This window comes from Fringilla coelebs, assembly GCF_963513975.1.
Source record: "Fringilla coelebs genome assembly, chromosome: Z".
In the NCBI taxonomy this organism is placed as follows: domain Eukaryota; kingdom Metazoa; phylum Chordata; class Aves; order Passeriformes; family Fringillidae; genus Fringilla; species Fringilla coelebs.
Window position 1 is genome coordinate 21,662,068 of NC_140031.1, and position 17,223 is coordinate 21,679,290.

At 42.8% G+C, this 17,223-nt stretch overlaps 1 protein-coding gene across 1 annotated transcript in view; it reads left to right on the forward strand.

Annotated features, from left to right (window-relative positions):
* Positions 1 to 6,374: 6,374 nt before the first annotated feature.
* Positions 6,375 to 17,223, forward strand: part of MAST4 (microtubule associated serine/threonine kinase family member 4) — a gene marked incomplete at its 5' end in the record, with an annotated part of 275,947 nt that continues 265,098 nt past the window's right edge. The window contains one exon of the mRNA XM_084225039.1: positions 6,375 to 6,593. Within this exon, the coding sequence (XP_084081165.1) occupies positions 6,375 to 6,593 (219 nt within the window). The remainder of the gene's footprint in view (positions 6,594 to 17,223) is intronic.

The window sequence follows — 17,223 nt, forward strand, 5'->3', positions numbered from 1 at the left end:
TAAGCATTTGATGTCTACCTAGCTTAAGAGTCATGACATTTTGAGTTTGGGAGATGATTCTACTTTAATGGGAGTGAGATTAGAAAAGAGTAAAATATGATAATATTTTATAATAAAATACTGTGAATATTAATCCTATTTACATGTACAGCAAGGACTTATTTTTGCTCATTCTCTGAATAAGAATGTCTGCACAAACAATACCATTTAAGTACTGTGGCACCATTTTTAGTGTTCCCACACAATAGCTGATTTCTCAGAGAAAATCACAGCTTTTCCTCAAACACTGTGCCTGCTCTATTTAGGAACTGTGAGGCCTGGGATGAGGGCAGGCAGAGCTTACAGAAACCTCGTGGGCTGCCTCAAACCTGCTTTTACCTCAGCTGTTGCCATGGAGCTTTGGAGAGTTTGACAATTCAGGACAATCACTGGATCTCATATTCACTTTCCATTTTCATGTTTTTCAAAGAGGTTCTTGATAACACTTGCTGAGAAAGATTTCTTTCCACAAACTTTGCAGTCCATAATAACACTGTCAAACACAGCCTTAACATTTATGGAACGGATGCTGTGTAGACTTGAGGTGTAGACTTGAGGGCACCTAAACTTATCCAGGGAAGTCCAATACCCCATGGAGTCTGGAAAATGCATAATTTCTAAAGACGCAGGTGTGAATAAGGTTTACACCTGTTGAGCTAAAGATTTAAACATTGTTTGGGAGTTAAAAATATCATCATTAAAAATAATGGTTAGAATACACCACAGGATGTATTCTAACCATTATTTAGCCGTGGTTCAGATCACATTTAGCAGTCCACACCTGTATATGCTTCTCAGACCATGAGGCTGGAAACACAACCACAGCGCAAGTCTCAGAGCTTCTCCCTTCTCCCTACTGTATCTACAGCTGGAGTTTTGGTTATCTCCAATTGCCATCCTGAATCTAGACCATCTCTTCCTGCCTATTTGATCTTCATAAGACTGGTTTTCATAACACTCTTGACGGGGTACTAGAATACTGCCATGATGAAGTGGGAAATTTGGACCTTTCTACTTCTCGAGTCCCAGCACTCTGAAGCAAGAGTGATAATATTTGTTAAAATATGAGAAGCTACCGTTTTCCCATAATTTTATAAGAGTTAAAGCATTTTCCTTGAATAAAGCAGAATTTGGGGAAAGAGGTCTTAGAATGGGTAACCTTCCTGTTGTATGCCAGCCGGTAACAGTGCTGTGCCATGTTTACTGCTCTTCCCTGTTGCTGGCATGTCACTATATATCCCTGATATACAGATGTTGTGAAGGTAAGGGAGAAATTATGGAAGGCTCCTTGCTCAAGGGTTATCCATCAAAAAACTGAGTACCTCTGCCAGCAGACTGGTGCAGAAACTCCACACAACATGCAGGCAGTACACTTCTGAATCTGAAGTCAGACTAAAACATTTTAACTTCTATTTGTCCCTTCCAGCACACAGACCCACAGCCTCCCTGACTGCCTGAAACTGAGGGTGGGCTTCTGATGTTTAGTATAGTAGTATAACTCCAAAGCAATGCCTTGAGGGAGACCTGACAAGGGGATCATTCACTGTGTTGTGTTTCCCTGCATTCCTGTACAGCCTCCCAATGCTTTGTGACATGTACTGTGTTGAGCAGCATATCTTTTTTTTTTTAATACTGAAGGTATCAGAAATGTGGATGTCAGAGTGTAAACATCTGCCAGTGGTTTCATCTAACGTGTGATTTTCTGGAGGTCTTGGGACAGTGATTCAGGCACTGGTCAGGCAGGTCCTCAAGGGCCAGTACTCTGGGAAAAGTGCCTTTAGCAATTACACTGTTTAATCCAGATCACATAATCTCTAGCTGTCAAGATGGTGACACTTGGTCTTGATAAAGGCACCTGCAGCAGGTGGAGGCCTACACCAGTTGTGTTTACTTCCCTGGCAAAGACATTTTACATCTAGTAAATTACACGTTCATTTAAAAGGTGAAATGTTTTATTTTTTCTCAGTATTATTACATGTTCCACAGATTTGAGTGCAATATTTCTGTTCATGCATATGTCTATTGTTGTTAGGATTTACAATGTAACATGACTAGTTTGTTAATGCCTTTTGAGATACTCTGAATCTAATCAGCATGTTCAAATGCCCTTGTTTCATGCTCTGCAAGTGCTAGGGAAAGTAAATCGTGCCTCACATTCGTTGTCAAAAAGGCTTTTTAATGGTAAGAAAGAGAGTCTCAGAACTGATTTTCTTAGGGAGGTACAAAGTGGATTTTGTTTACTCTGAAGTATCCTAAGCTCTAAGATTTTCAGAGATAAAAAGAATGGATCTCCAAACTATCCTGTATGTTTGGTGGTACCTGTCTCAGTCCAGAGATGAGAGTTATCCTTACGCATGCTTTTATTCTCTTCCAGGCTATCACTGCTGTTTGTGTTGATGAGTATTCCTGCCACTAACACCATTGAGTTGAAGCCCAACAAATGAAAGCTTTTGAAATCCTGATCTTGGATATTGCTTGAGAAGTGAGTATGTAGTGATAAAACACATCACATAAAAACTGAGTGTCGTCTTTATGACCCTGTAACATGCATTCTCAATAAATCAGGATTCTCAAGAAAAAGAACTCTCATTCCAGAGTTTACTGCTAGAGTTGGGAGGAGCACTTGAAAGTACAAGTTCCTGTTTGCCCATTTTCTGCTAGTACTTCAGGTACACAGCTTTGCTTCTTTTTCAGAGAAAAAAATGGCAGAAAGGAAGGAAAGCACTAATGAAACATTTATATACCACCAGTGCAAAAGTCTAGAATTAAATATTGAAAGGCCTATTCGTATTACAATCTGCATTCAGGATTGGCACTAATTGGCAATGCTGTTGGCAGTCTCAACGGGGAGGGCAAGAACTGAGTAAGCACGGAGACTTATTCATCCAAGGAAGTGGTTCTTCCAGGTCAGGTTTAATGCACATTTACTATGCAGAAAGGGAAGCACAGCGCTGTTGTTGCTGATAGTATAACTGTCTTATTTGGAGAGCCTTGCATTTGCCACATCAGTCAGTTTTGTCTAGGGATTTTCTCAGGTGCTAACCCCACTGTCAGTGTATTTTGAAAACTGTTTCTTACCAGAGGTACATTTTTGCCTAAATATTCAGAATCAAAGAGGAAGAAGAATATTCTAAGCAGTGTAAAAAAAGAATTTGATGGAACATTGCTTAGATCAAAAAGGCAATGATTTGAAGACAACTGATGTCATGGAACTGATGCAGTAGCTACTATAAAGCTCTATTTTTTGTATTTGACTCATTAAAGCGGTAATATGGGACAGATGTTTGCCTTGCTGAAACCATTGTACCGCCTTGCTGAAACCATTGTACCACCTTTTGAAATTTTTTCATAAGCTTCACAGTCTTTCTCTCTGACTTCTCTGGTTCATTCAATACATTACTGCAATTTTTTTTTTTTTGCCTGTCATTTTTACAATATACCTACTCCTTTGATTTCCCACTATCATTTCTTGGTAAAGATCCTGATCTTTAGCTTGAAGTGCCAATTACAAAGCCACTCATTATCTTCCTATTTGACTTTTCTTGCTGTCTCGTGTACAGCTATTATTTACTGACAATTTTTTTTCTATACCTCTTCACGCCTTTTTCCAGTGTTTCCTCTATACCTTGGTATCTTGTGCCAAACTTGTCAATAAATCCGTTAGCCTGTTATTCCTTCCGTCCTTCAAGACCACACAGTGTAAGAATTACCCAAGCATTAACATACAGGTATATAACCAGGGAGTTTTGAGATAAATTTTATTTCTTTTCCTGCATTTTGTTTTCAGCTGACATGACAGCAGTGAACAGCGCACATCTTAAACAGCTTAACTGCACAGAGCGGGTGACTGCTGGGTGTACTGGGGGGAGGACAAAAAGCAGACTGGGGAATGACTGCTTAAAAATGTACTGATGGAAAAAAGTGTCTAAATGGGTGAATGTATCCAAAACTGAGCCAGCCACCTGTAATAGCTGACATCAGACCACTCTACACCCTTTTCTCCATATTCTCCACCAAATCAGTCAAATGTATGACAGGAAGTGCTCAAAGCTTATTATATACAGACTTCTTCTTAACAAATGTTTTCAAAATGAGCTTCTCAAGTCATGCCAGATATTCAGTGTTTTGCTACAAAGTACCTCACTGATTTGTGATGGGGAAGTGCAAGCAACAGTGCTTTTCCCAGGATGGAAAATGATGTAAGCGTCTTTCTCTGCTGCTTTTAGCTTTAACTCCCTTTTAGCTACTATAGGCAACCTGGCATCCCTGTTCTGTTCCTGTAAGATAATGTTAGCAAAGCACGTGATCTGACATAGTCTAGAGGCCAGAGCAGAACAATACTGTCACTTGTCTTTGTAAGTCTGGGGTGATATAATAAATCTTGAGTGCCTTCTTAGATTTCAATTTATGGCATAAATTAGAGCAGTTCAGTGACTATTCTAATGTATTCCTTGCTGCCCCCAGATTACAGGGGCTGTTCTGGCAGCTGATAATAACTGAAGTGTAGAAGTGCTTTGGCTAAGCTCTATTTTTTTCCAGTCTCATCTCTGGCAGCAAGAGAAAGAAGTGACAGAGACCTGCAGCATTGCTTTTCACCACCTGGCAATTTTCTTATACATTGTGAAGAATAGGTAGGAAATTAAGCAACTTGTTCTGCTATGACGATGACACTAGAGGCAGATTCTGACAGAAAAAGGTTTAGCTTTATAACCAAGGACTCAAGAATTATAAATAAGTCCAGGTTTTGGAGATATAACACAACTTACGTGCAGAACATGGAGTACCAAGGACGTACTCTTTTCAATGGTTAGTTAACATTATTTAGCAAAGTTTGGAGCAGTATATGTGTGTAATTCATTTAGCCAAAATAAGTTTTTGCATGTGTGTGTATGTTTCATATTTCCTTATCATTAAATATTGGTATAGGCAAATTTCTGGGTCAAATTCTGTCCCTAGTGACTCTTATAATCCTCTTCCACAATAAATTAACTTTTAAAGGTCTGATCTAAATACTGATTAGAAACCACAAAGAGCTATCAGCTAACAACCTAATATCCAGCATCAAGAGCTTGCTCTAAACAGAGAAGGACTGAGATTTGGAGAGTTGTGTATCATTGTTTTTCCTTCCACTAGTAATCTGATGACAATAATAATAATAATAATAATAATAATAACAAGAATAGTAGTCAAACTGCATAAACTGATCAAATCAGAAATCTGAAAAAGTGGAGACTTGCATTCTGGTTCCTATTTTCATCAACAATGTACTGTTATAATTAGAGCACATCAATAACTGGTCTGTGCTCACATTTCTCTTTCTGTGAAATGAAGAAGCTAGCTATTCCATAGTGATGCTGTGGGACTTCATTACAAAAGCTCTTAGTCTGTTTTGATTTCACAATTGGATTAATCTGGAGTCCAGGAATAAGCAAATAAGGTCCTTGTATATACTATTATATATTTATATATAGTATTAGCACAAGAATTGAGGAACCTGTGTTCTCAGGAAAGAAAAAAAAAAGATTTTTTTCAAAATAATATCTAAACAATATTTTAAACATTTACAGCATAATTGGGTTTAAAAGCCATTTCAGTCCTAAAAAGAGAAGGAGTTGTCCAGGAAGATTTGGAAAAGCTTTCAGATGCCTAACTTTTGTCATCTGCTTTGGTTTCAATGACTGAAAGCTTGGTCACAAATCCCAATGTCGATGCCCGTTTCAAACATTCAAAGGGACTTCTCTTTGCTGCAAGATCACAACTAGGAATCTGTAGCCATCTGCAAAATGGTACGAAGACGGCAAAATTGCTGCCACAAACTGCCGGTAGCTCCGTTTTAGAGGAAGTGAGGGGCGCAGAAAACCCTTATATAATGTCAAATAGCTGCTCTTACTTAAACCCATGTCTCGCTGTGCCCATGCCGAGTCGATCCTGGCAGATCTCGGGCTCGGGCAGACCCCGCTGCCCTCTCCGCACCGGGCTGCGGGTAGCGGGACCGGGCCCTCAGGGCACCGCCAGCCGCGGGACGTCGCGCTTTCCCCCGACCTCCGGCCCCATTCCGCGGCGGGAGACAGCCCCCCTGCCCGAGCAGACCCACCCCCGCCACTTGCCGCCCTCCCGCCGCGCTCCGCCGCTCCGGGCCCGCCCTCCGCACCACTGGCTCCGCCCGGCCCGGCCCGGCCCGCCCCGCCCGCCCGCAGGCGCCGCCCGCCGCCCAGAGCGCGGTGCCCGGCCCGGCCCGGCCCGGGAGCGCCGCTGCCGCGCTGCGCTCTGCGGGGCGGGGGAGCGTGGCTGCCGGTGGCGGGGCATGCGGGCGGCACGGCTCTGAGCCCCCGGCCATGGCGGAGAAAGTTTCGGCGGCTTCGGAACGGGCGCGGGGCGCCGGCCACGTCGGCTCCTCTTGCTCCGGCTCCTCCTCCGGCTCGGAAACTCTCTCCGAGGAGGGAGAGGGCGGCGGGGCGGCGACGGCCCCCGGCGGGGCGACGGCTTCGCCGGAGCGGGCGATCCCCGGAGGGAGGGCAGAGGACGACGCCTCGCTGGAGGAGCGGGATGAAGAGGTGCGCGGGGTCGGGGCGGCGGCGGCTGCTTCTCCGCCCCTGTGCTCCGGGGCCGCGCCGGGAGCATCCGCGCAGCGCGGCCGTCCCGGGGTGCGAGGCGGAGGTGACACGCGGCGGGGAGCGGCTCCGTGCCCACCTGGGGACAGCGCCTTCGCGTCAGTCTCCCCGGCTAAACCCGAGGCGTTCTTGTTTCTGCTCGGCCGGCTCTAGCCCTCTGGCTGCCGATAATTGAGAGTTGGGGTTTTTGTACAGAGAGCGGATTTTTTGTTTTAGGAGAGCTTGTTTATGTGTGTGTGTTTTTATGATTTTTTGGGGTTTTTTTTCCTTCCTGTCCCCGAGCGTGTCACCTTTGGAAAGCGCTGCTCCGGAGCAAACTCTTTAATGCCAGAAGGAAGTGATGGGCAAGCCCCCACACTACAGTAATCCCGTGTTGAGAGCTTATGACAGGCTGTGGATCATGGAGGAGCTCTGTAGGTGATAGATCTATAGCGTGATACGCGGAAACGCGTGTTGTTCCCTTTCCTCTCCTGATCTAGCTACAATACCTACTAAGCACTCTTAAGACAAAACAACCACCCCACAATGTTACAGTAAAACAACCTCTTTGGGTGTTGAGACGGGTTTTAAAAAAAATTATTTATTTCTTGTTCCATGATTCGCACTTCTTAAGTCTGTTGCAAGCCATGACCCCAGCCAAATGCATTGTTCTGTCTGACTGCTGCTTTACTTTCCTTCGGTGCATCGGTTCTTGTGTGCCTTACTTACAGTCTTTCATTGTGGTCAACTTTTTAGTTTGCTCTTAGGTGGCGTTTTTTTATTCTGTGCCTTTATGCGGCTGGATGTGCAAAGGTTTTTTTGAGAAACCTTGCATTTCTAGAGGAATATGTTAAACTGGTTGAAGTTATTTTCAACTAGTTGAGCTGTGGTTGTCAGGAATGTTTCCCTCTGCAGTAATGGCTGTTTATGTAGCTCCTGTTTTTCCTCTTTTCCTGGTGCATCCTGGAAATTGACACAACCGTAGGGCAGCATGATGAATTGGAACTAAATATACCTTTCTGTATCTCCCTCCTTTTTTTTTCTTAAATACTCAAACTCAGACCAGGTTCCTTGCTTCTTTAAACTGCATGAGCCCCTGAAGAGTGGAATGTATTTGCAGTGAAATGCACTTAAGATAGTAGAGTGAATGTGGGTATATCCACTTTTTAAAAAAAATATATGTAGATGTGAACTTCCTTTTTCACTGAACTCAGTAGGAGCTCCATAGCTGCTGTTAGTATGGAGCACACTACTAGGTGATTAAGATATCCTGCTTCTCGGCAGGAATGATACATGTGGGCTTGGGGCTATGCTTACCACAATTATGTGGCGTCTAGATGGTTTAATGCTCATTTGGTAAGCCTGCATAATACCGTGTAGAAATATACAGAGTCTGTCTGTTCAGTTAGCTAAACTCGGAGCTGCTGGCAGACCAGTGAATTTCTGGTAAAGACTTGTTATTTCTGTGTATGCTTTGGAGATAAATTACAGGCATCTTTGGAACTGACAATATAGAGAAGGTGAGCTCAAAAATAACTCAACGTTCCAATTGTGGAATTTTGAAATTCTGTAAGGGCAGTCTGATATCTCACCATCAGTTAGTAGTGCTAGGACATAGCAGCATAAACTCAAGCTAGTGTTGTGGTGGGAGAGTTTGCTTAGAATATGCAGCATTATTCTGTCCCCTTTATGCCCCTCTGCTAGATTCCTTTATTACCTGAAACCAGATTTTTTTTTTTTGCCTGTTTTTTGTGCTTTGATTTTGCCCATCCTTCCATTTTGGTGTAGTCAGTGTTTGCAGCTCAATTTCTGCCTACCTGCAGAACCACCTGGCAAATCCATCTGTACAATAACTTATTTTTTTGTGCAAGGACACCACAGTACATTACAGTGCAGAGGTTAATTTGAAACTGAGAGAGCTATTCACATGGAAATCCCTAAGGACCGTGGAAAAAAGCAAGGCTGAGGTCCAGGATGTACATACAGATGATTTCAGGCTTACTTCATGTGCCACTTGCTGAAAGTATCCCAGAGAGAAAAGTGCTTGAAGATACTGTTTTCACATTGACATCCTGTTTAATTACTGTCAAATAATGAAATGTTCATGTTGTCTGTGATTTTCTGTTACTGAGTTCTTTTAGTTATATGGATCTCCAGTGTTTGATCCTGTGCTTGCAGGTTTCATTTCTCCTCTTGCCTTGTCCTTGTTCCTGTTGCCAGCATAGCAGAATTGAATCTGTTGTCACAGCTGTTCGGTATCCTTCAGACAGCAGTGGAACAGATTGTCCTTCTACCTCTATTTCTACTTTAGCTGTCGGTAAATTCTTCTAAGTCATGACATATGTTTCCAAACGAAATAAATGGATAGTTAGAAAACATGTAGATTTTCCCATACACATTACCGTTTCATGTGGTATTTCAGTAGAACTCTTTCTTCTTCTCTGACATTGTGTAAGACATCCTTGACAATTTGAACCTGTCTCCTCCTGGATTTCTTTAGACTAAACAGTCCCAGTGTCTTTTATCTTTTCCTGTAGAATGTGTTTCCAGGATCATTCTCATTGCTGTCCTGTGTACTCATTCCAGCTGGTTACATCTATCTTGAAGCATGATGTCAAAAAGCAGGGTGTTATACTCAGATTTACACCTTACCAGATCTGCTAGAACAGAGAGATTATTTCAGAGGTTTGTCAAACACTGTTGTTTTTTACATACCCCAGACAGCTAATTTGCAGTTTTTGGTGATTATGAATTTTGTCTTTTCCTGAAGAATGATATGAACATTTCTACTCTATGAAAAAGTAGTTTTCCTCCCCACCTCAGCGAAGAAAGCTTAATCTAGAGTAGGTCAGCTTCTTTTATGTTCAGAAATTAGACTGAAAACATGATAACTCCTTTTCTGAATATCATGTCTGAAAGAGTTAAGTCCTGAAGGGAAACAAGGAAGGAAAGGGTGGGAAGAAATGGTACATCACTTTTTTTTTCTTCCCTGTTGTCATTACTTCATCCTACAGTTGCATAAATTTCACCTTAAAAAAAACAACCAAAAAACCCACAAAATACCTGAAGAAAAACAGTCCCTCATTTCATGTAGGCAGGAACAAGTAATAGTTTACAAGATTACAGTCATCAGTTTCTGAAGTGTTTTTGATGTCTTACTTTGAGATCTTAAGACACATGAGAATTAAATAAGGGTTTAACACCAACATCTGAGAATTGCTTTGCTTTTGGAACATATGGGCATTGAGGTACTGTGGGTAGCAAGCACATAAACACAAATGAATTCAAGCAGATTATTTGCCTGTGCTCTTCTGAGGTGAGCGGCTAACTGCTGACAGCAGGCAGGATGGGATTGCGTGGTGAAGGGCACTCAAGAACAATACTGCATAGATGATGGGTCACTGCATTTCTAATGCCATGTAGTTGGTTAGGTTTTTTTAAAATTTTATCTGTGTTCTCTTCAGAACTCGTTGCTGGAAAGAGTGTTTTGCAGACTATGAAGTGAAGAGTTGTGGCCAGGCAACAGTATGTTTTCTGTTGTAATCTGTCTGCTTCTGCTCTCTGTGAGTAGTCAATACTGGACTGGCATTGTGGAGGGTAATGGACATGGAGGATAATCATTTTGATGATGGCTTTCAAATCTTAGTCAGTGTTTTGTAGGGGAGCTGAAAGCTCACTTGGTTTGACCTTGCTTCTGAAGAGGAGAATAAAGGCAAGCTACGGATTCCTTGCTTACAGTTGTCAGGGATCTGAAGGTTAACTTGTGTGTCTTGGAATTGTCTGTCTTTTCCATCACCTTTCTATAAACCTTGTCACAGTAACTACACAGTGCTTACCAAAGCAGAGTAACAAACCAGAGAGGATCAGAATTCTTTCAAAATCATACTTTGCCGTATAACAAAATGTCTGAAATGGATCCAGAAACTTCTGAATCTGCCAGTGACTTCTGAATTACTATAGTAAGTTCTCTTCATTATTCTAGATGCTTAAAAAAACTCCCTTAGAACCTAAAACCACCCAAAAATAATGTGAGGGTGGAGGTATGGTATTTTATTCTCAAATAATTCCAATTCTTGGTCTGTAAATTCAGTGTTTGGCACTGAAGTGACTATTTGAGTCTATAAGAATTGAGATGATGAGTGATGAGCAACATGACAAGATAAGATTTCTCATGAAAAATGTCCATGGAACTTTGAAGTTGTTTTATATTTTCTCCTACTATCTAGTTAGTATGTATGGTGTATTAAAAAAGATATCTCACTGCCCAGAGTACAAAACCTTTTTCTGTTGTGGCTAACTCTTCTGAATCTGCCTTCTTGCTGTTCATGTTGCAATCTGTTGCAGCTTCATGAGGACTGTGTGGTAAGAATTAATTACTAGGAAGCTAAGATTTTGTCATTAGAGTATTCATAGCAAAGTGTGGTGTGTGGTAAAGAATGTATTGCTCTAGAAACTACACTTCCACACATTCATCCTTCAACATATGCCCACTGGGAAGGTATGGCCCCTTCAGCATTACTGTTTGTGTGCCGGATCTTCACCCCAACAAAATTGTGGTGCTGTTTGGGAGAGGGGTAGAAATTAAAATACTTTGGGGTAAAATAAGCAGTGTATGAAGTGATGGCAATGTTTACATGTGGATCTACATGTAATGGAGGTGGTGGGAGTTCTGACAAAATGTCACTGTTACCTAGCTAGAAAGTAGTATTTTTGTTACTTCTTTCCATTCCTGCTTATCCTGCTGCAGAAGTAACCATGGGACATTCGCAGTCTGTGGGGGACTTACCACAGATTTTTCCTCAAATTGTTTCAAGCATTCTTGTCTCTTAACAGTGATGGATTCTTCCCTGTTGTAGTACACCTGAATGATAAAGGTAGGTAGAGATGAATGGCCTAATTTCTAGACTGTGATCTTTAGTTCATCTAAAGAATAGTAATGCCATCAAAAATTTTATTCTTCTCAGGGTTAAAATGATTGTGGTGGGATTAAATAAAACAGTCATCTAGTCTAGAGCAGCTGCAAAACTGTTGCTGTGTCATGTCAGCCAGACTAACAGCATTGCTTTTGGTTTTTTAGCTCTGTTTGTGGTAAGTTACCTATAAAGTGAAATATTTGACAATTTGAGTAAATAGGGCTGTCTCAAGAGTCATGTAAAAGACTTCATTGATTTGCTTTTAGTATGAAGAAAATGTGTGTTTGTCTACTGCTTTAAACCTTTCCTGTGCAGGATAGGCCTTTAAAGGTGCCTGCTGCTATGTACCCTTATTGTCTGAGAAATCCTCTGGGACATGGATGGATGCATGGTTGGGGGCTGTTTTAACAGCTCTGTGTGCTGCTTGATGTTTGAGAATAACGTACAGTAGTAATGTTTGTAGCTCTCTGGAACTTCTTTTCAAGAATTTGGTGGGTATAAATATGTCTATAACCGGAACATCTATCTTTCTTCTCACTTGGAATAAGTGAGAAGTGAAGAAGCATACATTGAGTTGCATATCTGATTTTTTGCACCAGAACTATTTAGATACTTAAAATTTTGGAAGGAGGTGGGTGTGGAACTGATAATTATTACAGTCTTCAAAAGCTGAACAGATTGCAAAAGTAGTTGAGAGTCCCTTTTGCAGCCTTTAGATTTTTCAGACTGGTGGACATAGTCCTGAGGCTAATCTTCAAGTATCCCTTAGTGTCTGTACATCCAGCTGTGAAACCAAATGTAAAGAAACGCCTTTTTTGAAAAGCTGCAGCTCTGTAGAAGAAATACAGTCTGAGTCCAGCATAGTCTGCTGCCTTTGACAGTGTGTTGGCTAGATGTAAGCTGCTTTGAACTGAATGTTGGTAAACATAACAAGGTGTGTTACTCTTGTACTATCAGGAAGCTCTTATGATGGGGCCACTTTGCTAGCAGTAACAGCTTGTGTAAAGTTGAGCTTGTTGAAGGGAATAAGCGAATCTGAAGTCTTGAGCCACAAAATAAAAGCATGGCCAAGCACAGTGTAGATGAGGAGGTCCTTGAGCTAGGAAGCTGAGCAGCTAGGTAGCTTTTTTTCTGTAACAATTCATGCTGTGGGGTAGCTTGCCTCTTGGTTTTGTCATGAATTACGTGCTCTGTTCCCCACTCCCAAAGCACAACTGTTCTCAAAGGTTGCAGTATTGAAGCATTAATATATATTGAATACTTGGTTTCTGATCCTACTGTTTTTGTTACTGCCTAGAGCTGACAAACATTAACTAGCAATGCTTTTCTGTACAAGGCATGACAAATAGATTTACCTTTCCTTTAGAGCAAACATCTGGAATGCAGTATTGGGAAATTTAGGAATAAGGAGCATAAAGACTCTGAAAAGATTACTAATGAGAACAGAGTCCCTGCAGTTTTTTTTGCACCTTCCTTCAGTAAATTGCTCTGACACCAGGCTGGAGGTTTTCTCTTACATCCGTTATGATGAAGTAGATGCCTGTTATTAAGAACTTCAGTAAAGCAGAACTGTGTGTTTTCCTGCTGGTTGGGATCTGACCTGCTCAGGCTTTGTCTTAAGAGAAATACCAGTCTTCTTAACAGCTTCATTAATGGGGAAAGAGGAAGGGAGGAAGAAAATTTTTGTTTAGTTTCTAGTTTGTTTTTCTTTGGTTGTTGTTTTTTGGTATGCATAGCAGTGTTCTAGCATATGTTGGGAGTTTCTCAGTGTTATGGTACCACCAGCAGCACTGTGCCATTGCTAAGCTCTTTTAAAAACAGTGATGTGGGTTTGAAATACTCTGCCGTCTAAAACACACAAGGTCCTACTGCCAAATTGTATGATTTGTTGCTTCAGCCTTCAGATTTTTCAGATTTTTTTCAGTTCTTCTCTTGCACCTGTGGTGTTTAAAATTCTTTTTGATACTTTATAATAGTTGGGTGGTGTTGGATTTTAAGCTATATAAGTCGTGGGAGACTGGTGCTTAAAGTCATAAAATGCTGGTAGCTCTTTTTTTGTCATAGAGTGAAAGCAAAAAATTGAGGACAAGGTAGCTGAAAAAGTGAGAAACATGGGAGTGTGTTGGTAAATGAGCTGTGCTTTGAAATCAAGCCAGGAACCTATCTTAACTTTTGGTTTACTGAGCTAAGTAAGGTTTTATTTACACTTTTCTACCAGGAGTGCCCTCATTAAACTTTCTCTCTGAAAGTCTGTCTGGCTCCAGCCAAGGAGCAGTGGGATGAATGCCTTACCCTCCTGTACAAATGTAGCTAAGCTGATGAACTTGCATTGTTCAGAAGTGAGCTACAAGTACCTCAGGGGTTGAAGTGTAAGTGTTCAGCAGTATAAACAGCCTGGCTGCCCTTGCCACAGGTTTCTTTACTGAGTAACTTAAGTTTCAAGTGGGAACCAGGGATAAATGGAAGACTTTTTTCTTAATGTATAATTCACAGAATTCACAGAATGACTAGGTTGGAAGAGACCTTAAAGATCATCCAACCCATGCCCTAACATCTCAGCTAAACCATGGCACCGAGTGCCACATCCACTCGTTTCTTAAACACATCCAGGGATGGTGACTGCACAACCTTCCCAGGCAGACCATTCCAGTACTTTATCACCCTTTCTTTAAAAAAACTTCTTCGTAATATCCAACCTATATTTTCCTTGATGCAGCCTAAGACTGTGTTTTCTTTCTGTCAGTTGCTGCCTGGCGAGAGACCAGACCAACTCCCACCTGACTACAGCCACCTTTCAGGGAGTTGTAGAGAGCGATAAGGTCACCCCTGAGTCTCCTTTCTCCAGGCTGAACGCCCCCAGCTCCCTCAGTCGTTCCTCACAGGGTTTGTGTTCCAAGCCCCTCACCAGCCTCGTTGCTCTCGCTCAAGTGTCTCAACGTCCTTCCCAAACTGAGGGGCCAGAACTGGACACAGCACTCGAGGTGCTGCCTCAGCAGTGCCCAGTACAGGGGAAGGGTGACCTCCCTGCTCCTGCTGGCCACACTATTCCTGACACAGGCCAGGATGCCCTTGGCCTTCTTGGCCACCAGGGCACACTGCTGGCTCCTGTGCAGTCGGCTGCCACCAGCACCCCCGGGTCCCTTTCTGCCTGGGCACTGTCCAGCCACACCGTCCCCAGCCTAGAATGTAACAGGGGGTTATTGTGGCCAGAATGCAGGACTTGACAATTGGATTTATTAAACTTCTTCCTGTTAGACTCTGAGACTCTGCCCATCCAGCTGTTCCAGTTCTCTCTGCAGACCCCTCCTAACCTCCAACAGATTGACACACAATCCCAGCTTAGTGTCACCTGCAAATTCACTAGTGGAAGACTCAATCCCCTCATCCATGTCATCAATAAAGATACTGAAAGAACTGGTCCCAGCACAGATCCCTGGGGGACACCACTGCTGACTGGCCACCAGCTGGATGTAGCACTGTTCACCACCACTCTCTGGGCCTGGCTATCCAGCCAGTTCCTAACCCTGGAAAGAGTGTTCCTGTCTGAGCCATGGGCTGCCAGCTTTTACAGGAGTGTGCTGTGACAGACAGTGTCAAAGGCCTTGCTGAAATCCAGGTACACAACACCCACAGCCTTTCCTGCATCCACTAGGCAGGTCACCTGGTCATAAAAGGAGACCAGGTTGGTCAGGCATTACCTACCCCTCCTAAACCCATGCTGGCTGGGTCTGAAACCCTGGCCATCCTGAAAGTTCTGTTTGATGACAATCAGTATAAACTGTTCCATAACCTTACCTGGTACAATCTGTCTAACTGACCTATAATTGTCAGGATCCTCCTTCCCACCATTTTAATGAATGGCAGTCACATCAGCCAGCTTCCAGTCCTCTGGAACCTCACCAGTGAGACGGGACTGCTGGTAAATGATGGAAAGTGGCTTTGCAAGCTCATCTGCCAGCTCCCTCATCACCCTGGGATGGATCCCATCTGGTCCCAGGGATTATGAATATCCAAGCAGCTCAGCTGCCTCCTCTTGGATAATGAGGAGACCATTCTGCTCCCTGATATCATTAAGCAACCCAAGAGGACAGTTATCCTGAAGGCAAGTCTTCTCACTAAACACTGAGAAAAAGAAGCCATTAAGCACCTCTGCTTTCTCGTCATCTGCAGTAACAAAGTTCCCTTCTGCACCTAATAAAGAACAAAGGTTAGTCTTACTCTTCCTTTTATCATTAATATATTTATAAAAACTTTTTTTGTTATTCTTTACAAAAGTTGCCATTTTAAGTTCAAACTGAGCTTTAGCCTCTCTTATTTTTTTCTACATATTCTAGCAGCTCTTTAAATACTACCTGAGAAACCTGACCCTCCTTCCAAAGATAATACATCCGTTTTTTATTCCTGAGTTCCTCCAAAACCTCCTTGCCCATCCAGGCTGGATGTTTCCCTCATCAGCTTGTCTTTTGGCACACAGGGGCAGTCTGTTCCTGTGCCCTCAAGATCTCCATTTTGAAGCATGCCCACCCTTACTGAACTCCTTTATTTTTAAGGACTACTTCGCAAGGAACTCTCTGAATAAGTCTCCTGAATAGGCCAAAGTCTGCCCTCCGAATGTCCAGTGTAAAAGTCTTATTAATGTTCCTCTTGACTTCACCAAATATTGAGAATTTTATGATTTCATGACAACTATGCCCCAAGTGGCCTCCAATCACCACATCTCCCACCAAGCCATCTCTATTTGCAAATGACAGATCTAACATAGTCCCTCCCCTGGTGGGCTCACCCACCAGCTGTGACAAAAAGTTGTCCTAAAATTTCTCAATAAGTAACTCTAAAAATTTCCTGGACTGCCTTTTTTCAGCTGTATTAAGTTGCCAGCAAATGTCTGGCAAGTTGAAGTCGCCAAAAAGAACTAGGGCTGATGACCCAGAAACATTCTCTAGCTGCTTATAGAATGAATTTCCACCTCTTCTTCCTGGTTGGGTGGACGGTAACAGACTCCCAGTAGGATGTCAGCCTTGTTGGCCTTCCCCCTAATTCTCACTCATAGGCATTCAACTTCATCATCGTTAATTTCAGTACCTATGGCATCCAAAGCCTCCCTAATATAAAGGGCCACCCCTCCACCTCTTCTCCCTTTCCTGTCTCTTCTGAAGAGCTTGAGCCATCCAGTGCAGAGCTGTGTGAGTCATCCCACCCTGTCTCTGTGATGGCAACTACATCATAGCTCTGCTGTTGCACCTTGGCCTCCAGTTCTTCTTTGTTGCCCATTGTGTACATGCAGACATTGGTATACGTGCACCTCAGCTGGGCTGCTGATTTCACTCCTAACTCAGGCTTACCACCTTTGGGCCTGCTTCCAGAGAGCCCAGCTGCATCCCCTTCCCCCTCCAAACCTAGTTTAAAGCCTCTCTCTCAAGGTCTGCCAGTTCACAAGCTAAAAAGCTTCTACCCTTAACAGAGAGATGGAGCCCATCTGGTTCCAGTAGGCCAGGTGCTGTTAAAGTTGCCCCATGATCAAAGAACCCAAAATTCTGCTGATGACACCAACCCTTGAGCCACTTGTTGACCATGTGGACTCTCCTTTTCATCATTTTTCTCAGCCACCAAAGGCACTGAGCAGAACACCAGCTGTGGTCCTGGCCTATCAACCACTTAAGCCAGTGCCCTGAAGTCACTTT